General features: G+C 53.7%; 1 protein-coding gene across 1 annotated transcript; it reads left to right on the top strand.

Moving 5' to 3' along the window:
- Window positions 1–22,960, top strand: LOC122377113 (neurofilament heavy polypeptide-like; the record flags this gene model as incomplete). The annotated part of the gene is made up of 15 exons (XM_043357081.1): window positions 1–101; window positions 4,058–4,156; window positions 8,953–9,071; window positions 9,225–9,391; window positions 10,728–10,873; window positions 13,104–13,412; window positions 15,136–15,336; window positions 15,733–15,887; window positions 16,124–16,340; window positions 16,601–16,830; window positions 17,415–17,651; window positions 17,983–18,138; window positions 18,757–19,166; window positions 21,396–21,577; window positions 22,903–22,960. Coding segments are annotated over exons 1-15 (2,711 nt in total), but the record flags the coding sequence as incomplete, so codon positions are not given.
- Between the last annotated feature and the right edge of the window lie 226 nt (window positions 22,961–23,186).

Genomic DNA, 23,186 nt, shown 5'->3' with positions numbered 1-23,186 from the left:
GCGGTGTGTGTCACGGTGTCTGTCGGTGTCGGAGATCGGTGGACGTCCAGGCCGGCGTGCAGAGTTGCCGACAGCCATGTCCGCTGAGCGGACTGCCCAGTGTGAGTTTGCGGACAGGGCGTGGTCTGACCCCGGTGGACGGGGCGTGGTCTGACCCCGGTGGGCGGGGCGTGGTCTGACCCCGGTGGGAGTACCCCGTTGGGGCTGACCGCTGCGGGTCAGTGTGGGTATATGAGTGATGGATGAGGGGGTGCTAGTGCTGGTGCCTGGTGGTATAGTCTCGTTTAGTGCGTCCTAGTCGAAGGATAGCATGTTGCGTTTCAATTTCCATCGAAAACAGTGGACTGAAGTCAACAACAACGTCCGTCATTTGCCGTTCGATACAACGTTATGACACTACTTTGCAAAAAAAATCCTATGTGCAACCTTGCCGCAGGTTTGAGCTAGACCTCAGCCTCAAGTTTGCAACAAAACACATTTGAGTGTCTGTTTGGCCCGGGTGAATTAATGCATCCATTACCAATACAGACTTCATGTCAAGTCTAGCAACTTGAACGAAGCTGGCCGCCAAACTTGAACAAACTTTACCTTCCTTAAATTAATTATTATTCATTTGTTTTAAACTAAGACTAAAGCTATTGTTTAAAAATTGAGGTTTTTGCCCGACGTTTCGCGTTTATTGCTTATTCATGGGCTAATGCTCGCATCAGATCGATCGATCGAACTGATACGATATCTTTTAGCGAAAGACAATGTTTATAGTGAAGCGTGCTGTCAATGATGTTATTTGAATTTTTGATATGTATGTCGACGAAACTCGTGGTTAAAGAGCGATTAATCTCGTTAGGTAAGTACATGTTTCTTCAGGGAAAACAGTTCGATGTGATGGCTCAGAAATCGAATCGAGCCGCCCCCAAACCATTCACTGTTCCGATCGAGCCGTTCTCGATCACGGAACGACGGCCAGATGCAGCAACCACACCCCAGTGACTGCAGACGTGCGCTGCGGCCACGGCGGTGGAATCCAGACACCTCAACCGCGTCTCCGCGGCGGTGGACGGGCTCGCAGCAGCCGGTGCCGTCAACACTCCTCAGACAGCCGCGCGGTCACCGCCCTCCTCCGCGGCAGCTGCTGAGACGGCGGCGACGGCCTCGTGAGAGAGCGGCGCGGCGGCCCAGCGGAGCTGCCGCTCGCGATGCGGCCGTGCCCCGCCGCCCACCCGCGGACCGTGGCGGGGGTCAGCTGCGCTGGCGTCGCGCTCGGTAGCTGCAGCGCTGCTGCGACCCCGTCCGGCCCCGCCCCGTTCAGCCGTTCAGACGGCGGCGACGGGATGGCTTGTTTATAGCAGCCGCCGGATCCGGCGACCGGCGCCGGTCGGGTGCGGTGCGGTGCGCGGCGGGGCGGGGCGGTGTGGGGCGGTGTGCTGGGGTCGGTGAGCCCGCGGCGGAGGACGGACGGCTGGCAGCTGACACCGTTCACGGCGCACCTGTGCCGCGCGCCGCCACGCCGCCGGCCTCCCCTCGCTCGCGCACGGCGGTGGGGCGTGGCACGGGGCTGCGGTTCGTGTCCCAGCCGCGCCGGATTGCAGCAGGCGGCGGTGACAGCCGGCGCGGCCGCGCCCGGCCTGGCCAGCCCAGCACGAGACGCGCGCCGCTCCGCTCCGTCGCGCTGAGCTGGACTTCGCACGGGCACCGCGGCGCCGGAAAACGTAACGGTTCGGCCGCGAGGCGCGCCGCCGGTGACAGCCCCGCGCGGCATTGTCACAGCCTTGGACACCGGGTCTGACGGACGGCTCAGAGCCGCCGCGACCGGCCGGGACACCGACAGGGACGGAACTTACCGCCCGGCTGCCGCGGCCCGCGGCCGCCGGTCTCACCTTTCTGAAGTGGGGACCGAGCATCCAATCCGGGTCTCAGTGTCAACCTGAGACGTTCCTAGAAGGTTCTCGGTGGAAGCCGACGTTCGGGAGGTTTTCTGACGTGACACATGACGCCATCATGCTCCTGCTTTGTCAGAGTTTTGGGATGTCGTACTTTGGCTCCACACACAGTTTTTGGGACGCCACGTTGGCAGTCGCCCAGCTGCGACCGACTATCGTGGGTGGTCCGCGCCGGGAGACCTCCATTGGTGCTGCGTCAACACATCGAGTCGCGGGACGAGCCCCGGGTGATCTAACAGCAGATGGCGTCCGGCTGCCACCCCAGTCAGGTGCCTGTCATACCAGGCGACTGCCAGACCGGCAGCCGCTGTAGTAGACAGTCAGACTGTCCAACGGATAATCAGACTAGCACGATTTCGGTCAGCATCCAGACTCCTCTTCCGATCGATAACGATCATTTGATGAAATCGGAACTATTACATCCTGCAGACCGGGCTGATGTCAGAATCGGGATCGATCACAAACTAAGGCAATTCAGCCCAACCCCGCCCACCACCCCTGGAAAGTGCCTGGCTGTGACCCACAGCTCTCGGTGGCCGGTCGGTCCAATGACGTCATCACTGTGACGTCACCGGACGGCGGTGACTCAGACTTAGGGTGACCTTCACGGAGTCCCAGACTGGCCGACGGGCGCCACGCCGGCGTTCTGCCCACTGCCGGTCTGGTATGTGGCTGAGGCCAACCCTGCTCCGTCCGTGACGCCAATTAGACTCAGCAAGACAGTCACGATGTTTCACAACCCTTGCACTCTGTGCTTAGTGTTCAGACTGTGTGACCAGAGAGTGGCATTCCTTGGATGAAGGTCGCGACGTCGATGTCCCATGTCAATGTCGATTGCATCAATTAAAGGTTTTAACTTTTACATTAATTTGGTAATTTTTGAATTATGCTCAAATTTAAGCGGAGATCGATTATGTTCAATCGAATTGCAGCTATCAACAATAGGCCCTCTCTGGGTTAATCCTGAAAATGGATTGATTTTTAAACGTTCATTGGGTTTTAAAACAGTGGCGAGTTCGACCAACGTCGCTCGCGAGTCCGTTTAGTATGCTGGCCTTGCACGCCGTTGGGACCGACTGGGGTGGAGTGGGGTGATTGCCTACATACTGCGGCGGGCTGGCTGGTCTGGGGTGTGCAATCGGCTCCAGGGGTCCTTTAGGTCGCCTGCAGAGAGGCGCGCTGCAGCAGCACCCCGCACTGTCTGCTGTGCAGAGCCCCGAACGGCAGACGGGGATCGGTGGCCGTCCAGGGTGCACCAAGGACTGTTGATTGGTTAAAGTTTGTGAGGGAATTACGCGGAGACAGAGAACGGCGACGTATGCCGGTGGTCGTGCTCGACACCCACAACCAATTGTAGAGAATTGCGACGAGGAACTCGACCGGTGCTGTAGCTGGAAGTGCGCACAGACAATGAGAGAAACTCCTTCAATGTTAGCTTAATTTACAGAAAGAGAATGTCAGCACGCGAATGGCCAGGCAGACATTCGCAAACAAGCCAACAAACAGAGACCGATTATTCATGGTCTCCCCATCCTCTCGAGTGCTGACCGATTGCTCCGAGCTCGTCGCCGTCCATGTTTACGCGCGGCCGTCCGCCTCGGTCAGGGTCCGACTCCGGACCACCCAGGTCAGCGAGGTCAATAGATCGAGAGCCGTCGGCGCCGCCCGGCACCCCGGCCAGGGTGGCCGGTCGGTCCACCCGGGGCGTGGCACGGCACTGGTCGATGGGCGCCGACGCTAAACTGCGGTCCAGCTGGGAAAGCCACGCGAGAACGGCCCACTGCTGGCTTTCGTGCTCGCTTATGTAACGTGGAGAGTGGTCGGCAAAATATTGCAAGTGATGTCTGTGTGGTCGTTTAGTTGCGCAATTGTGTGCGGGTCTGTTGATGCCGACTTTCTTCAGTTCGTCTCCTGCTTTGACACTCGAGTCGTAGAAACGATCCGGCAACAGCTCCTGCCTGACCTTACCCTGTCGGCCGTCCTTTTCTTACGTGTTCCACCACCACCAGAGTGATCGTCCGCTCCCTATGCAGACGTGTCGTTCTGTGTCCTTTTGCCTTTTCGCTCTCTCCAGACGTTTGTTACGACCAGTGCTCTGACCGTGCCCCTCTCTACAGATGTGTTGTACCACCAGCGAACCAGCCGTAATGTGTCCGACGCCCTGTGCGGGTCACGTGAGAATGAGATACCCCTCGAGGAACAGACGACCAGTCCAGGTAGCTGCAGAGACAGCAGGCGCATGGTCCAGGAGCTGAATTCCAGATGGCTTTGTCTTGTCCCGTCTCCGTCCGTTCGTAGTATCGTTGAGCATGTTTGTGGTTGTTTATTTCTGGATCGCTGTATGTGCCTTTATGTGACTCATTACTCATTAGGGTCAATAACGGTAACAATAATGTCTGCTTACTTAACAACTTGCTCTTGGCATTAACCATGAGCCTTTCCTTTACAAAGTGTCAGCCCATGTTTCATACGCTTGTGAAGTTCTGTGGCGCTTGGAACGCCTCTGTTGTTTGAATCCTCTACCCGCTCGTTTTAGCGCTACGCTGACTCAGTTCGGCTGATGCTAAGAACGGCTGCTATCGATCCTGTCAACTTCCCTCGACCAGCTATCGATTGCTGTTCACACGGGCGTAGGAACGTCATGAAAAGTGGGCGGGCCACCCTGTCAAGGGGCCTCCTTTTCCAGGGGGCCTCCTATTTTCAGGGGCCTCCAACTTTTGCCTCGTCCTGCTGGCTGCTTTCAAGTATGACCTCCAAATCTAGCTTCTGAGATCGGGCAGATGTACCCAAGGGCGTAACCGCTTAAGCGAACAGTGCGGAAAGTCCGCACCATTTTTAAAACTTATTCCCCCTCCGATTTTTTTTTTAGAATATATGCCGCAAACGGCGCATGACCCCTGAAAACCCTTACACAAATGTCTTCCTCGTTTCCCAGGTGCCCCCATTAGCTTCATAGGCGCCCTCTTTGGCATATAAGCGCCCTATGTATAGTCATCAGAGACATCCCTATATGTCCCACAGTCCGTTGTCGTTGTCCCCGTTGTCGCATACAATGTGTGCTTATCATAGGCGTCTCTCTTTTATGGACACTTGAAGGCGCCTCTCTTTGCCATGCCGGCGCCCCTGTTTCTTATGAATGCACCCCCATGGCATTGATCAGTTGCAGTCTTGCAGACCTCTATTGCATGTGGACGCCCATATATGTAGGCCTCAGAACCGCCCCTGTTTCGCATATGGGCTTCATAGGCGCCCCTCTATTGCACGTAGGTGCCCTTCTGTCTCCGAACCGCTCCCCTTTGGCATGCAGACGCCCATCTTTCGTACGGAGGAGCCGCTGTGGTTCTTATTAGAGACGGCATGGTGCTGCCAGACGCAGATGGGGCTCTCGGAGTCGACAGTGTGGGACCTTCAGTCGCTGATGGGTGCCCGCCAGATGTGGACCCTCGGAAACGCCGGTATGGGGCCCTCAGAGATGCCGGTATGTGGCCCTTAGAGACACCGGTGTGGAACCCTCAGATACTTCAGTGTGAAGCCCTTACAATTGCTGGTGTGGAGCTATGAATGCGCTTGCTTAAATCCCTCAGAGGCCGATAGGTACATGGACATTAGAGCTCAGTGAGAGCTTGTGTGGTGCCTTCAGTGGCCTTGTGGAGCCGTTAGACATCAACATGGTGCTCTCAGGAGCCGGTGAGTCCTCAGAGTCACCGGTGTGGGGCCTTCAGAGCTCCGAGACACTGGTGTGGGGCCCTCAGAGGTGTCGGTGTGGGTCCTTCAGATGTACAGGTCTCGCGAGATTAAGCGTTAGGTTTTGCACTTTTACATTTCCGGTTATATCTCAGAAACTAATCGATCTACGATGAAACCATTTTACACGGTCATGGCCGGCTTGTTACCCAACAAGTCGATCGCATCTTCAACACTTAAAAGCTTAAGACGACGAAGATATAGCCTGAAGTACACTAAATTTTCTAGGTGCAAAACCTACCGCTAAAACCCGCGAGACCTGTACCTGTAGAGCCTTGAGATGCACAGGTGTGGTGGCCCACAGAGGCGCCGGTGTGGGGCCCCGAGAGCCACCGATATAGGGCCCTAGGAGACACTAGTATGACCCTCAAAGGCGCCGCTGTGTGGCGCTCATAAACACTGGTGGGGAGCCATCACAGGCGGGTGGAGCCGCTAGAGGCCGGAAAGGGCCCTTAGATGCCTACAAGGAGCCTTCAGAAGCCCTTATGCCACCCTTGTGGGGATAAGCCTGTCTACTTAGGAGCCCTTGAGGTGCTCTCATGAGCTCTGTGGGGCCCTACCGAGCCGAAATATGGCCACGGTCAGTTGCCGCCGCATGGCTCTTCGGACTATCATTCTCAGGGGCCTCATCTGCCTAGTTTGAATAGAAGGGCCTCTCAGACCATCAGTCTCATGGGCCTCCTCTGGCTAGTATAAATAGAAGGACCTGTTAGACCATCAATCCTAGGGGCCTCCTCTGGTTAGCATAAATGGAAGAGCCTATCAGACCATTAATCTCTGGGGGCTCCTGTGGACAGTATGAATAAAAGGGCCTCTCAGACCATCAGTCTCGGGGGCCTCCCTAGAGAAGTGTAAATGTGGATAGAGGGCCCCCTTAGATTCATTAGGAGTGGACCTCTCTGACTACCAGTCTCAGGGGCCTCTCGTGGCCAGTATGAATATAAGAGCCTCTCAGACCATCGGTCTCAGGGGCCTCTTCTGACTAGTGTGGATAGAGGGCCCTTCCAGACCATCGGTTTCAGGGGCCTCCAGTGGCCAGTTATATGAACAGAAGGGCCTCACAGCCATCAGCCTCGGGGGCCTCTTCTGACTGGTGTGAATATGAGGGCCTCTCATACCATCAGTCTCAGGGGCCTCCTCTGCCTAGTGTGAATATAAGGGCTTCCCAGGCCATCAGTCTCAGGGGACTCTTCTGACTGGTGCCGGATTGAGGGACCTCCCAGACCGAAAGTTTTGGGGGTCTCCTGTGGCCAGTATGAATAGAAGGGCCTCTCAGTCAATCAGTCTCATGGGCCTCTTCTGCCTGGTGTGATTATAAGGGCCTCTCAGGTCATCAGTCTCAGGGGCCTCCTCTGACTACAGTGTAGATGGATGGATAGGCCTCCCAGACCAGCAGTCTCAGGGGCCTCTTCTGACTATTGAGGATAGAGGGGCCTCCTCTGACTAGTGAGGGTAGGGGGCCTCGGCTAGACCGCCAGTGTCAGGGGCCTATTCTGACTAGTGTGGATGGAGGGGCCTCCCAGACCACCAGTCTCAGACCTCTGACTAGTATGGATAGAGGGGCCTCCCAGACCGCCAGTGTCAGGGGCCTCCCCAGACCAGTGTGGATATTGGGGCCTCCTCAGATCCACTAGGGTCTCTCAGGCCATCAGTCTCAGGGGCTTCGACTGACAAGTATGTACAGTCTGTCTTAAAAGTACCGCGCAAAGTGACGGTGGATCCATCATGCCTGACCGAGGAAGGGCCTACTAAATTTGAGTCACTGAAGCAATTCACATCCTCGTCCATTCCCTAGGTCAATTGGTTCGGTGACTTTCAAATAATAGCAGGCCCTACCTCAGTCAGGCTTGATGGATCCACCGTCACTTTGCGCGGTACTTTTAAGACAGACTGTACAGAGGGCCTCCTTGGATCCATCACTGCCCCTTGAGAGTCCGTGCGTGGGGATTCGTGGAACTTATTTTTACCGAGTTTGTTTATTCTGGAAGGTGACGACGTCCTCTCAAATCGAGACAAGGGGCCTCGAGTAAAAAGTGGGTGGGCCAAAACACATGGTTGGCCCCCCCACCTCGAAAAGTGGGTGGGCACTTGCCCACCTGGCCCCCCCTGTTCCTACGCCTATGGCTGTTCAAACTACAGGCTACAGCTGTGCCGGGAGTCCACTAACAGCTGGGTAGCCAATCACGGGACATCCCGCGATCAACCTGTCTCAGCTGCATGCCATGTTCGTGTGTTTAAAGTCGTGCACGTGTTGTAGGCATGGCGCCTGACTCCTGAGTCAACCGATGCCCTGTTGGGGTAAGATCATCCGTGTTACATCAGATCACATCAGATCGTTGTACCGATTAGAGTAAGGGAAGCTTGCGCCCTAAGCGTTGTCCTTGATGGCTCACATTTTTTTTTTGCATTGTCGAACGGGCATTTCTGGGAAGTGTCTATGTCCACATCTGGGACTTTTTGTGGGTGATTTGCGGGAGGAGGAGGGGTGGCGCGCGGTTCCAGGACAGTGGGCCAAGGCCTGCTCAGCGGGTGGTGGCTGACTCTAACTGGAGCAGACTGGCAGAAGACGGACACTGGCCAGTCAGTGCTCGGCGCTCGGGCCTCGCCCTGTGCGTGAGAGGCAGCTCGTCTCGCGCCTTTGTCCGTACCGACTGCCGTCCGAGCCCGGGCAGACGGGAAAAACTCATCAGCACGAAATGCAGCGGCCGAAGGCGCTGAAAACAAAAAGCACGAAAGCTGGATGGACAGCTGTCGGTTATCATCAGGCGGGATAAATTAAAATGAATAAGGGAGATTGGGGATAGGTCTGCATGGTGCAGCTATTTCAACAGGTGATAAACATTCTGCAAAACTAACTGCATGTGCCATGGTAGCGCATTATTGTCTCTTACTTTCAATGTTATCGAAGGGTAGGTATATTAAAACTGCAACTCCAAGAAGATATTGCAGCTCTCGTGCATACAGAAGTTCCTGCCTGATTCGGTGATTGGTGCCCCATCTGTTCCGTATGCGACATACTATGCGTGCCTCGTTTGCCGTGTACCCTCGGTACCGTCTGTGTCTCGTGTGCCGCGAGTCCGGCGCCGCGTTCTCGTGACGGGGTGACGGCGCGCCTTCCGCCCGCTCCAGCGGTCCGTCACGGCGGTGGCGGGCGTGACGGTGCGCGACGCTGCGGCCGCAGCACCGGTCTCCCCACCGGCGGGACGGCCGCAGTGCCGGCGGTGCCGTGAGGTACGACTCTGACCGATCCCGTGTCTCCGCCCCGCAGATGGTGCGGCCGCCGCCGGCTCGGCTGGTCTCTCGTTCGGCGAGAGGGAGCCCAGAGCTCGACGATCCCGTCCCAACGGGGAGAGACTCGGACGCAGCCGCGAGGAGCTCGACACACGGGTGAGATCTGAGAGCAACTTCCTTTCCAACTGTGCACCCCATTCTCGAGACATAAAACAAGTGTTCTCCTGTGAAAACACTGTATCTCAGGCTGTTCGTTTACCCCTCGCCCCGATCTGACCCCACTGACCCGGCTACCTGCTCTGCTCTCAGGACGACCAGGATCTTCGTGTGACGGCCAGTCCGATGGCACGTGCCGGGCCCGTCCCCGACAGGGATGCCTGGAGGGAGAACCGCCGCCTCCACCAGAGCAGTCAGATTCTGCTGGCGTTCGGCAGCTCATCACCCCGCTGGGAGAACTCGGCAGACATGGGGCGCAGGTCAGTTGAACTGGGACGCAGGTCAGTTCATTAGGGTGCAGGTCAGTGCACAGGGGACGCAGATCAGTGCACATGGGACGCTGGTCAATTCACATGGGATGCGGGTTAATTCATGTGGACGCAAATCGGCTCAATTCGAGCGATATGGAGCCTACCTATAGGTCAGCTCGGCTAGGCAGATATGGGACGCTAGTCAGTTCGGCTAGGCAGGTATGGGCACAGCACAGATCGTTCCATTAGAATTGCGGGCTAGTTCAGCTCGGCAGCTTATGGCTGCAATGCTGAGCGTCGGTGTCTGAAAGAGACACTGATGTCGCCTTGGGCCTTCTTGTGTATCTCGCTACCTATATCTAACTAAAACATCTAACTACACTACATCTAGCTAAATAACAGTACATCTAACTAAAATAACTAAATTTATATTGTGAGTTTAATCACCTGAAAGAGACACTGATGACACTTGGGCATTCTTGACACTTGGGCATTCTTGTGTATCTCCCTACCTACATCTAACTATATTGTAAGTTTAATCATCGACATGCAACAATTCGAAAAGGCAGCTGAGATACCATTCAAATTAAAAGTCGATGGCTTTGTGTTTCGTTCCACTGCATGCACTGACAAAATTTGTCACACATTGTGGTGATTTATGAACAACGTGCAGTTTACATCCGCCAGTGTGTCCCGTCGCTAGTCTGACATTTGCAGCCATTGAGGGAAACGGAGCGGTGAGGGAGTCTGATTTTGTAGCGCCCCGCCTGCCTACCGATGCCATCGCGCTTTATATTCTTGCACTTTCACGGCCTTTATATAAGTGAAACAGCAGTGGGCGGTGGTGTTTGTTTTATTTGGCGATGTTCGTAACTTAAAAGTGAATGGATGTGCAAGTGTATTGGCTTTGCGCTTCTTTTCGCCGAATTAGCGATAATTTAGGCATGACCGATTTGATCACCGTAAGAACGTCATTTTGTAGACATGACGTGACGCTCTCCATTTGTTGTGATTGCCCGTTATGCTTCGTTGTGTCCGTTCCTGATGCACAGCAATGAGCCAATATTACCAATTTATAGGTATGCATCATTTGGCCACTGTCTTGATATGCTACTTCATGGTTTCCTTTTAATGAAAGCGTTTCATTTATTTACGCCGTGTTGATTTCTTTATCAGCACTCCGTCCATGATGTTATGCTGGATTGGCCCGTGGCTCACGACTGACCGACTGACTGACGGCTCCTGCTCCTGTCGTATGCTGACCGGGGGTCGGTGTCGGTAGGTACATCGAGTTCTGGAGTCGGCCCGCCTCGCCGGTCACCCCGTGCTCCCATCTGACCCCCAGATGTACGTCCAGCTCTCAGCTCGACGCGGCCGGTCAGCGCACACCGATCGACGGTAAGGCGTCGCCGTCCGGCCACGCCGGCTCGTCTCCGCTGCCGCTGCTGCTGCCGTCCGCCGCCGCATCAGCATCCGCTCTGTCCGCACGGGGTGAGCACGCTCTCACCGCTCTGTTCTCACCGCTCTGCTCCCACTGCTGGCCACCGCAGACAGGCCGGCAGCACGCCTTCTCACGGACACAGCTTGCACCACACTTCACTGCGGCTGTCGGAACCACACAGACGGGATGGAGAGAGACTGTTCTGTGGCAGCGGTATGGAAAGTCCATCTCTGTCTGACCAGAGCTCTCTTTATTAGCTCAGCATGGGACTATTTGTCTGTCAGTTGTTCATGCATAAATAAATGTATGTATAGGCATGTAGTTCCTACCTGCACGAGACGTTTATGTGCTGCATATATGCACTTACGTAAGTAACTTGTAAATGCCTTTATGAGACAGTAACGATATTGCAAATTGCATGTTTTGTTGTCACAATAACCATCTGCCTCTATGTAAATGTTGTTCGAGAGAAACAAAGCTTAGAAGCTACATCTTCCACTGTGTGCGTATATAGCTATGTTGCTGCTGGACTGGCTTTCCGCTTGAGACGTAACTTACTTCGCCTAAATAGCTGTTGTTCCTACAAGACCAAATAAGCTTCCTTACTGTACCCTTTACGTATACTCACCTTCTAAGTCTGTGACAAACATCAACGGTGTTAAAGGTAATGGAGGTAAGGCCTGTTTGGCTCTCATTTAAGAGCCCGGACTGGTCAGATTTGTCCCGGATAAGTATATCCTGGGTGGTCTCTTTTAGGTCTTCAATGGCCTTTTATTCGTTCGTTCGCTGAACTGGTCCGCGCTAAACGCCGAAATCTCTCCGTTCCCTCGAGAGTCCGCCCCTCCCCTCCGGTCGAGCCTGCGCCTTGCTGGAGCCGGTGTTCAGAGTCCATGGGTCGGCACGTTTTCAGCGCTGCGCTCCGAGCACCGGCGGGCCTCGTCTTCGATGTCGGACCTGACGGACGGCGGACGGAGCCCCGCCGGCCGCGCACCGCCGCCCCGGTACCCCAGTCCCCTCGGAGCGCGCTCCGGTAGAGCCGGTGAGTGGGCTCACAGTCCAGCACCTCCGCCGGATGGGCCGCTGTGACTCCCCAGCGGCAGTGGGCGACTGTGAGCTCCTGTGTGAGGATTGCCTGGCTGGTCGACGGGGCGCTCGCCCCTGCTCGGTAGTCTGTTCGGTTCGGAGCGTTGTTTCTTCGTTTCGTGGGCCTGTTCGTTTGGTTTCTCCTTTGTTGGAAAGCGAGATTTTCGTCATGTTTAGTTGGCTTCACTGGATTTCGTTTGATTCGTGATGCATTGCCGATGCGACCGATTTTCTCCGCAAGTGCCTGCCTCATCGCTTACGTTTGTTGAGTTTTTTTTATTTCTACACGGAACGTAGGATTTCGATTGTAAGGGTATTTGGAATATTGTTGGAATATTGCGCTTGTTTTTCCATCGCACTTTGCCGGCACTTTTCCATTTCGTTGACTTTCATGGGTTTCCTGGGCTTTTGTTGTCGCTTAAGGTTATTTAATGGTGTAGGCACATGACATCGCATGTACTCGATTCTTGCAATCTACACATTTTTTTCTTGTACATTTTCCCATGCGTAGCAGCTCATCTGGGCCATCGCCTGATAACTTCACTTATCGTCATTTGTCTGGCTTTCTTTTTATTTCCGCTCTGCGTGGACTTTATCCACTGTCTTTACACCGACTTAGTCTGAATCGTTGTGGGCAACACATTCGAAATGATGAATGCAGCTTCGACTGGGTCACATGTTTTCAATAACTACCGACTGGTGGTGGCGATGAAAAAAAAAAACACTAATAAGCCTGCCCATTCCATTCCAACACGCTGCTCAGGACGAAGAAAATCCATCGATGCTGCGTCAAATTCTACACTGAGTAAGCTATACCTACCACAAATGACGTCTCGCCTACTGACAGCAGATGAATATAGCTTTGAACGTGTCGTATACCTAAACCAACACCTATGTTCTTTTCATGTGTTTACATTTATTTTCGATTATTGTGATGAGGTAACTCTGACTGATGTGCCATAAGTTGTCTCCTATCGAAGGACTTACATTCGATGTCACATACCTACTCGACCGCTGTGCCATTTGCCATCACCGTATTGCCTCCCAGTGCTATGTTGTCTTCCAGTGTTTGTTGTCTCCCAAGTGTCATGTTGTCTTCCGCAGTGCTATATTATATCTCGCTTATGTCTCTGGCCGTACCCGTACCACCTCCGGCCGTACCCGTACCATCTCTCAGCGCTGTGTCTCCGTCCGCAGAGGAGCCGTCCGCCCGGCGGCACCGGTCCGACCTGACGCCGACCGCGCCGCCTGGCCACTCGTTCCGGGACCCGCCGCCGGCGCGACACCGCTCGCCAGGTAAAGCGGTCTCTCTGAGCCGGCTGGACGTGCTGTCGCGGCCGCGGCGGCCGCTGGCCAGCCGCCCTGACCTGCTGCATGTGTCGCCGGCGCCGGCCGCCGGCCGTCAGTGGCAGAGCATGTGGCACCTGGGACCGGTGGCGGCGCCGCGACCTACGCGAGCCACCCTGCTGAGACGAGCCGCCCGACAGTCGCCCACGCACCAGCCAGGTAGGTGGCGGACCGACCCGCGGAGCGACACAGACACACGTCAGGGGCGCACCTGGGGAGGGGGGGGGGGTCAGGGATGTGAGGGGTGATATGAAATGTATAATACTAGAGAGGTGGTATCTTATTGTGATACCACCTTATGTCTTAGGAATCCGAAGTGAATCGCGGAAGTAAAAATTTATTTAAGGACACTTTGGATTGTGAAATGAAGCGCTTTATTGGTTGTTCCTAATCTCCATCGGAATGCCCGTGAATAAGATATCTTATGAAGGTTATGAAAGCGCAGTATTTGGTCGTTCCGTGCACACCATTCATCGAACCGGCTTTAACAAAAGTTGACCGTCTTTCCCATGAGCTAGGCCCAAGAGACGTCCCCTAAGTGCTTTTACGTAAACGGCTTGGTGTCCCCTCAACTGGCAAGCATACCGCAACTTTTGTCACAGCAGACTTAACGGCAGTATCCGACTGCCATTTTGGCTCGTATGTTTGCGTATGCATTGTATTCGAGCAGTAAGCCCCGAGTCGGTTTAATTATCTCAGTCTCGGTGTGGCCAGCCCGAGGTAAGGCGTCAAGTCACTCTGTGCGCTGCACTGGACCTCAGAGGAGACACTCAGGCACTCTCTGCACCACCTCGCGGCACCGCGTACCCATCAGGTAAACGGAGTCCCGACTCGCCGCTCTAACGTCTCTGCTGGCCCAGTCTAACCAACCTATCTCAGTGGTTAAAACGTATGTGCCTGCCTCCCTTTGCGCCTCTTTCACTACTGACTTCTGCGCTTGCTGGAGCATGAGCAACGAGCATGCCTAGCCCTAATTTCTAACGCTCTAAATAAATGGTAGATTCGATATGCATGAATTTAAACTTATTAACCAACATCAGAAAGCATGGGTAGAGCTTTGCCAAATCAATTGTTTCATAGCCACAAACTTGATTCAATGGGCCCAGCCATTTAATTATATCAAGGAAAAGCAGACGTTTGGGTACTGAACGGCCTCAATTCCATGTAACCAACTCGCTTAACGTGTGGTGTATGCACGATAAGGGAAACTCCACCCATGCCGCTTTATTCACGGAGCCGGCCTGAGCTCAGCTATATCGTTCCCACGAACGTTACTCTTTTCCTGGCCGAGGCACAGTACTCGCCAGCCTAATGCTTGATGTCGCTCAAATCACATTATAATGCAACATCAAAAGTTGTACTAATACACTGATGTCTATCCTGATGAAACAAATACCTCAGCAAACATAATATCTCGGTGCATTGAAGATCCACCGTTACATTTCTATCGGTCGTCACCATAGTTTTAGTTTAGATGCTTAGACTGTGGTTAGATATAGTAATGTGCGATGTGTCACCGTATAATTGTGCTTATGTCTGAGATGCGGGTGTTATTCTGTGCCGCATTAGTGAGGAGAAAACGGCCCAAGGGTAAGGGTAGGTGTTGTGTTGTTCGACAAATATCTCCAGCATCTCAACCCTATCAGATTATACCGCATTGATGTCCCTTATTAAACGTGTCCCGTGGCCGTGTCGACATTGTTCCTTGCTCGTGAGTCCCTAATAATTGTACCGACTATACACCAGTCTTTTACCGATAGTGTTCCCTGTACACCAGTCCCTCTTGTACCCACAGATCCAGCCCCAGCCCGTACTAATTTTGATAAACATTAGCCCCTCGCGTACCCTATCCCCTGTATATACTGACCTGAGCCGCCCTCAGGTATCGTGGCCGGCGCTCCAGCCGGCTCCCGACCTCCCTCGGCCCAGTCCCAGCAGGCCGGGCCGGCGGCAGCGGCCGGTGGAGCGCGGCCGTCACCCCTGCGGCCCAGGAGCGGCGGGCGCAAACCGCGGCCTTCCAGTATCGCCGGTCTGCCCACACCGCGGCATGGCTCCGAGCCCGGCACACAGCACACGGCTGAAGGTGGGGTAGAGGGAAGGAGGTGGATTGGGGTAGTCTATCGGCTGTCGTTCTTTTGGGAGCGTTGGGTAGAGGCGTGTGTGGCTCATGTGGGAGTTGGGCAAAAGACAGGGGAGTATGTGGGAGTCGGGCAAAACACAGGGGTATGTGGAATATGAGAGTTTGGCGCAGAGTCGTTATGGTGCTGTGTTGAGGACAGTGGACAAAGGACAGAAATGATGTCATCGAGACAGGAGTGGCTATGTCGCTCTGTTAAGGCATTGGACAAGAGAAGTCAGTGATTATCGGTATGTTTTTGGGCAGTGGACAGCTGTGGATGACGAGTCTGTTACGCCTGCCCACGTCTCTTTATACCCTGCTCATCTGACGCCCCCGTTGACCCTACCCCCACCTCTCCAGGCCGGGGCTCGAGTCGCAGCGGCAGCTCGTCCACTCCTCGTCGCCCTCTGCCCGCCAGCGCCCCCACCAGTGAGGCCCGCCGGCCAGCCGCCGCAGCAGTGTCCTCTCCACGGCGTACTCCCGCTCAGGTCAAGGCCGATGACGCCCGCAAAAAGGTCAGACACTAGCGAGCTCTAAACACTCACCAGGTACACTCAGTGGTGCATGCTGGGTCAGTTGCATGCAAAGAAGTGACGATGTTTTTGTCACTCTTGATGTATCAACCTGATGCGGAATGTAGCAAAAACGGTCACACCGCTGAATTTTAAGCAACATGTAATCGCCAGCGATTAAGCTGCATGTGAGATGGGTGCCAAGGTATAACGCTCCTTCCTTTGGTGATTTCCCACAGAAGCAGCGGTCCAAGTCGAGCACACCCCAGCCGGAATCACGGACCGGCCTGCAGCCGACCTCAGAGTCCGGAGGCTCAGAGCCCAGGTCCAGTCCAGCGCCGTCCAGCAGTAGTGCAGAGGGCAGCACCGGGCATCCGCGAGGTGGCAGCACTGAGCCGCCGGCCGTCACATCGCAGCCGGAGGTTACAGCGGAGTCAGAGCAGACAGAGCAGGCCGGTAAGCAGTTTTCATGGAATATAAGCCGTCGAACAGCCTCGCTACGTTTCATAAATAGTCCCATAAAAATGTTGAAGCTTTCGATATTCTCCTAAAAATGAATTTTAACGGTACGCTCCGCTTTTGTGCTGGTCTCGCTCGTTTAGGACGGTAAATTCGATCGACTTTTATTCTTCACCCAGCACGATTCCCGAATGTCCCGTTGTCTCGAGTCTCCTCGCATTAACTCATTACCATGTGTCTCCTCTCCGACTGCGCAGACGGCAGAACGACGAGCCGTAAGGCGGGCTACGACAGCGAGGCCGCCGCCCGGGCCGCCCTGGCCGAGAAGAGGCGCAGAGTACGAGAGGAGGCCGAGCGGCAGGCAGAGCAGGAGCGACTGAGGAGGGAGGAGGAGGAGCGGCAGGAGCAGGAGCGGCTCCGTCAGGAGGAGCTGCTGATGGAGGAGGCGGCCCGCGCCGAGCAGGAGCGGCTCCAGAAAGCCATTCAGGTGGGTCTTACTAGGAGCTTCGGAATCGAACATTGGTATGGCAATTGCATTGGATATCATACGGACAATGTCCTCGTGTGGTTTACTGGACGGCACACGAGGAAAGTGATATATCAATGTAGCAATGCATGACTCCTCATCGAACTTCCGTTTGGCTGTTAACTTTATCCTGATTTGACACAACAATCATGTGGTTTTCCACAGTTCGCCGTTTTTTCAGCAGCCACACCATGTCCCGCTGCAACGTTCTAACATTCCCAGGTGTGCTGACCTCTCGTTAGGGGAGGTTAGCGCATTCAGAGGTCAGTCAGAGGTCTCCGACCTCTTATGAATTCTGTTGACCTTTACTGACCTCTGAGAACCCCTAATGACCTCATGTGACTCCTGCTGGCCTCCAGCGACCCTTGGTACCTAATCCCTGCTGACCTCAGGCGGCATCTGGTGACCTGTGCTGACCTCTTTGTTTACCTCTGCTTGTCTCTGCTGATCTCTATTGATACAGGTGGTGACCGTTGACCTCTGGTGACCGTTGTTGACCTCTGTTGACCTCTATTGACCTCTGCGGTGTCGGTGTGCCCGGTCAGGAGGCCGAGGAGCGCCGTGCTGAGGAGGAGCGTCGCCGCGAGGAAGAAGAGCGGCAGCGGCAGCAGAGAGAGCAGGAGGAGGAGGAGGCGCGACGAGAGGCCGAGCGCGCCAGGATCGCCGCCGCCGAGAAACTGCAGAGGGAGGAGCAGGAGAGGAAAGAGCGACGGAGCAGGGTGGCCGCCATCATGAGTCGGACCAGGGCGGCCAACGCCGCTGCCGGCGGTACGGCAGATAAGGTGGGTTTGTGACAACGTTGTTCTATATACCCTGGTGACAACGGGGATGGTGCGAAAAGTGCCAACCATGTGTTTTGATTTACCTCATCATGCTTTTTTCGTGCAACTTGACTGCCTTGATGACTGATGTGTGTTACTGCTTGTGGCCTAGGTGACTGTATTAACTCGCAATGCTGTGTCAATCAGATGGCGCATAACTAGTTCAGATAAGGTATGAATCCACCGATCAGTTGAGATAGCATATAAGGTACCGGATGATGCTCTCTCTTCACGTCATTCTCTGTGTAATCCCCTTCTACCCTTCAACTCCCTGGTCTGTATCGCTGCTCAGACGGCTGATTCATCGGAGGAGGAACAGACGGGCTCGGGTGCGCCACAACCGTCGGAGGACAGGTCGGCCGTACAGCCCCCGGCGTCGGATGGACAGTCTCGAGATGACAGCTCTCTGGAGTCGCACAACTCGGACGGAAACCCGACCCGGGCGGAGGTGAGGGAGCGAGCTAGCTGTCCTGGTGATTTCGAAAAACATTTCTATATCCTTCCGTTCTCAGACAGACTAGCCGTCAGTCGTGTCCATCTGGCGTTTGGACTGTGAAGTTCCAGGTATCAGTTCAGCCACCGGACTTGTAACTCCATCCGTCAGTTCCTCGGCCCAGCTCGAGGCGATTCGAAGAACTTCGTCTCAACCCCGCCGCCCGCGACTAAGTGGGAAGCAGTTAGGAGCGCTGAGCTACCTGAGGGCTAGGAACAACCCTGTGGAAATTTCCTGGTACATACACAACTGGCAGGCCATATTTCTGGGATAGAACCCCAGGCATTCACTGCGATAGACCGTGAGTTGATTTGACCTCTGTAGTTATTGTACGTTGAAGCCTTTGGGTGATCAGTCAGGCGGCAGGCCGGATCTAGGCTTGAAATAGAGTTCACTGATCAGCTGTGCAGCTATCTAGTCTGTATGCTTGAATGCTCATATAGCTTTCCTGTAAGAACATGGAGGCACAGTTACTGAGTCTATAAACTCCACCCCAACTCTCCCTTTAAACTTAAACCCCCAGTTTGATATTCCCGGTGTTCCGCAAGCCGTTCTCACGGATCTATTCCACAGGGAACTCCGACTGCGGCCGTGGATCAGGAGCAGGCTGATCGAGCTCAGGACTCACAACTCGACCAGATCGACCAGCGATCCGACCATTTCGACCAGAGGTCCGACCATTTCGATCAGAGGTCCGACCAGGCCGACCAGAGGTCAGACCAGGCCGACCAGCGGTCAGACCATTTCGACCAGAGGTCCGACCAGGCCGACCGCAGCCTGCAGTCCGAGCAAATGTCCGATCGGAACCCGGGTCTAAAGTCGGACGACGAGTCGGATCACGATGTGGATCCGCAGGTGCCCATGTCGACCGATTCCAGCCCGGCTCACACCAACGGGAACCTGAACACGGCGGGCATCAACGGCCTGGACAACTCGGCCCACCCGGACCCGGCCTCCGACGGCTCCGGCGCACAGCAGAACGGGTCAGTTGGGGGACGCGCAATGCGAGTCCAACAATTTTCCCCGGTTATTGGCGTCGGTTTTATGTTTTTTTTATGCCAATGTGTTTAATAATGTGTTGTGTTATGCCAATGTCTTTATCATATTTATGTTACTACCTATTTTCAGTTCGTTGAATTGTGAGTAACAGCCAATATATTAGAGCGCTTGCTTCTTTAGCCAATTATTTGTGGTTAATTTTCAGTCTTGGTTTAAATTTTGCTTTGTTTTTAATCCGGTTTGTCAGGCCGTCTGCCGCTATATAGTAGGAGTGCTCCAAGGCTACGTAAGCGGATATAATCCATCATGTAAAACCAGAATGAAGTAAGTAAGTCGAGTAGGGGAGAGTGGGGCAAAGCGGCCACCCGGGGCAAAGCGGCCATCCATCGTTTTAGCCCTCCACAGCTGGCGTCAGTTCCAATTTATGATTTCCAATTATACTTCTCTTTGCGGTCGTTCGAATGAGCCAGACCGGGGTTTCAGGCCCATCGCCATTGTTCTGTGAAGCACGGAAAAGCATTTCTTGCCAGGTTACCAATTATGTTTACAATTTTTAAATGTTATTTTATTCCATAACCGTTTGGAATTTTCATAAGCGTTTTTGTCCATGCATTGCGTGGTTATCGTACATGCCTTCTACCAATTTTAATGCTTTTTACCCCACTAATAGCTGAGCTGGAATAATTTTGTCTCGGACGGTATGCGCGGGGCAAAGCGGCCGGGGCAAAGTGGCCAGCCCCCAATTGGCCATAAGTTGTTTCCATCTGGATAAAAACATTATTTATATTCAAATGTGTCGTCATGCATTCATCTTGGCCACTTTTCGGTTACATGAGTTACCAAATTATGCAATTAAATGTTTTTCCAAGAAAATTCTTTCTTTGTTTAGCAATAGGTGGCAAGATAAGAAAGTAAACATCTATCTTCCCTTAAACCTTGTCACCATCAAATACCCTAGTCGTGCATGAGGCAACTATTCTGTTTCTCATATCGGGACTTGAGAAGTCGCCAGTGGCCGCTTTGCCTCAGGGATGGGGCAAAGTGGCCAATATGCTATAGGTTTAAAGTTTTGACAATATCTCCCATATGTGAACGCCTTTGGAAATGAAACGCAGTTGGAATAAAAGACAATTTAATAGGGATCACATTGGTATAGAAAGAATCTTTCCAAGTTTAAAAATCAAGCGTCGGCATCGTTAGAAACGTTAGGGTGGCCGCTTTGCCCCACTCTCCCCTACTTCAACTCTGTCGTATCGAGAATTAAAGGGAAAAAATGATTGGATGATTGGCAAGTGTGTCGATCAATACGTTTTTTTCTCGTTGAAAATTTTGCAATAACTCAAAATGCAAAGAGGACAAGACAATAGCCCGGCTGCTTCATCGAGTTTTATTCATTGATCAACCGAGAATTAAAAGATCGGTCGGGCTGCTGGATAGGAATCCAAAAATTGGGAACATAAAGAAGAGAAAGACGTAAAGTGCTAGGACTGTGCCTAATAGTTAAATTATATCCAATCAATAGTCAATTATCGGTGTCATGTTCTGCCATCCTGTGTTAACCCGGCGACCGAGCTACTGACTCCATTTGGATAGGTGGTATTTACCCGTGCCATTTCATGCGAACACCGTGAACTAATTGGTTAATCTTGTGCCGCGTTTGTGTCGCAGAGTTGGCGAGCCTCTGGTAATTAGGAACAGTGTCTCCGGTGCAAATAACGCCCTTCATCTGAGTCGTTCTGTGCTGCAGCGAGTTAAACTCAGCAGCTGCATCTGATCTGTTGTTCAACCGGCTCGCGAACAAAGCCCCGAGATGGCACAACAGCTTACTGATACGCGTTGGGCGTTTTAAATGTACCAAGAGACAGGAGTTTCGCTGAGTCTACCGGGTCCATTCTCAGAGTTCTAGAGCCCCGTACAAATGCGTGCCAGTCGTTTGTCGAGGGTGGCCACGTCTGGTCAAATAATCTTTGTCATTCTGCCTCGCTGACATTCCCACAAGTGTCCTATCTAACAGAGGTGTGTTGGAGGCTGGAGCTTCGAGCTGTCTAGATTCATGGACGCCTGACCCTCTAATTTTGTATTTCACCTCACCATTCAACGTTTGTACCATCAACTGACACCGATTCCAACCTTCTCTTACCCGTCATCGCTGCTAATCTGAAAATAACTTTGTCACGTCACCAATGCCACCACTGTCCCCATCTCACCAACAGGGGTTTCGCTGCACTGCACGCCCTGGTGATGAAGCCCGCGGCCACCAGTGATGACGAGGATTCCATCAACTCCAACGTGTCCCCACGACCGGGCACGGCTCAGGAGCAGGACCCGTTCTCTCTCGGCCTGACGGGGACCGGCACAGTCAGTCAGGAGCTGCCGCGTCCCGTCCATACCTCCGGTCAGTGACATAGACCACAGAGACTAGGAAGGTCAGGGGAAGGTCTGTTCCGGTCAGGGGAGGGTCTGTTCCGATCAGGGGAGGTTTTGCATTGGTCAAGGGAGGGTCCGTAGGGTCTGTGCTGGCCAAAGGGGGTCGGTCTTTCGGGTCTGTGCTGGTCAGGAGAGCGTCAGTGTCCTGGTCATGGGAGGTCAGGGGGTCGGGGCGTTTTATCCCGGTCAGGGGAGGGTCTATCCGGGTCAGGGCCGAGGTCTGCCCTGATGTCAGGTCAGACGTCAGGAGATGTCAGGGACACCGAGACGAGATATCTGGCGGGGCTGGTTGACACATAAAACTTTGAATGCAAGCTTATCTGCGATCCGTTTGAAAGGAAGGTTCTAGACGATCGGGTGTTAGTTTGTTGTTGACTGCCTTCCAAAAATAGCGCGTCTGTTCAAGGAATTGAAGTGTAGGTAATTAGTTCCTTGTGGCCGCCCCGTTTGGCCTATCTTGAGAAAAGGCAATGGATGTTTCTCTGTGGCAGGCTTGCATCAGTGTCTGGGTCTATTTGGTTGTCATGACAACGCCTCCAGCGACGCTGATAAGTCGTTAATGCTTCGTTAGACGAGGCCTGTGTGACGTCAGTCACTCGGGGAGCAGCAGCCAATCACTGAGCGGGATTCTCTCAATCACGGCACAGGTGGCTATATTCGAGCCGCGTGACGTCAGCAGGTCACGTGGCCTGTCGGCGAGACGCGGCTCAAATGGCTGCTGCCCGCGCTATATGTAGCCGCAGACTCCAGATACCTTACCTGGGAGCCTTCAGTGCTACTTGTTTAACTCTTGTCTGTTTTTGCTTTTGTTACACGTAACTATGAATATTTATTTCTAGAGCAATTGCAATAGATTACAGTAGCCATAAAAAATTAATCAGCGACAGTGTCTATTGATACATTAATATGCGCAGTCAGGCACGCAGGCCACGGGGATGAGTAATCAGTATGCAATGATAAAAATCCATGAAAAAATGGCTAGTTGCGCATATCGACGTTTTGTCTGCTGTATTTGCACTTGTCTATCGAAAGCAGTCACTAATTGGAAGGAAAAATCCAAAGCCCCGCTACGCTCGTTTTTTGTAGCCAGGTCTCGAAAGCTGCATGCATACGATGGCTGAATACCTATGAACTAATCGAGTCGAGGTGAGCTTATTTGAGATGAGCAGTCTAAGCTGAGCGAGCTGAGCTAAGGCAAGCCGAGAAGGTTGAGTTACATGTTAACTCTATTTTATCGACTCAAAGCCCATGCTAATCTGTCCTCTGTAGGCCTGACTCCACGCCTGCAACCAGGTTCCCGAACGCTCATACAGCGAGTCATTGACTACATCAAGAACGAGCCCGCGCAGCCGTGAGTGGGGTATTGGGGTAGTTGGGATCGATTACACCACAGAGCGGCGCCTACACCGCCTGCCGTGATGACGAGAGGGGTCTGGACGGTCGCACCTCTCAGGAACACTGACCTGGCCTGGTCTGATTTCATTTGGTCTGTCTGTCTGTCTGTCTCGTCTGCACCTCTGGTCTGCAGTCTTTGCCTGGCAGAGACGGGACTGCCCTGCACCGGTCCAATAGCCTTG

The sequence above is a fragment of the Amphibalanus amphitrite genome, unplaced genomic scaffold (genome assembly GCF_019059575.1).
Source record: "Amphibalanus amphitrite isolate SeventyFive unplaced genomic scaffold, NRLGWU_Aamphi_draft 002528F_arrow, whole genome shotgun sequence".
In the NCBI taxonomy this organism is placed as follows: domain Eukaryota; kingdom Metazoa; phylum Arthropoda; class Thecostraca; order Balanomorpha; family Balanidae; genus Amphibalanus; species Amphibalanus amphitrite.
This window is presented reverse-complemented; position numbering and strand designations above follow the sequence as displayed.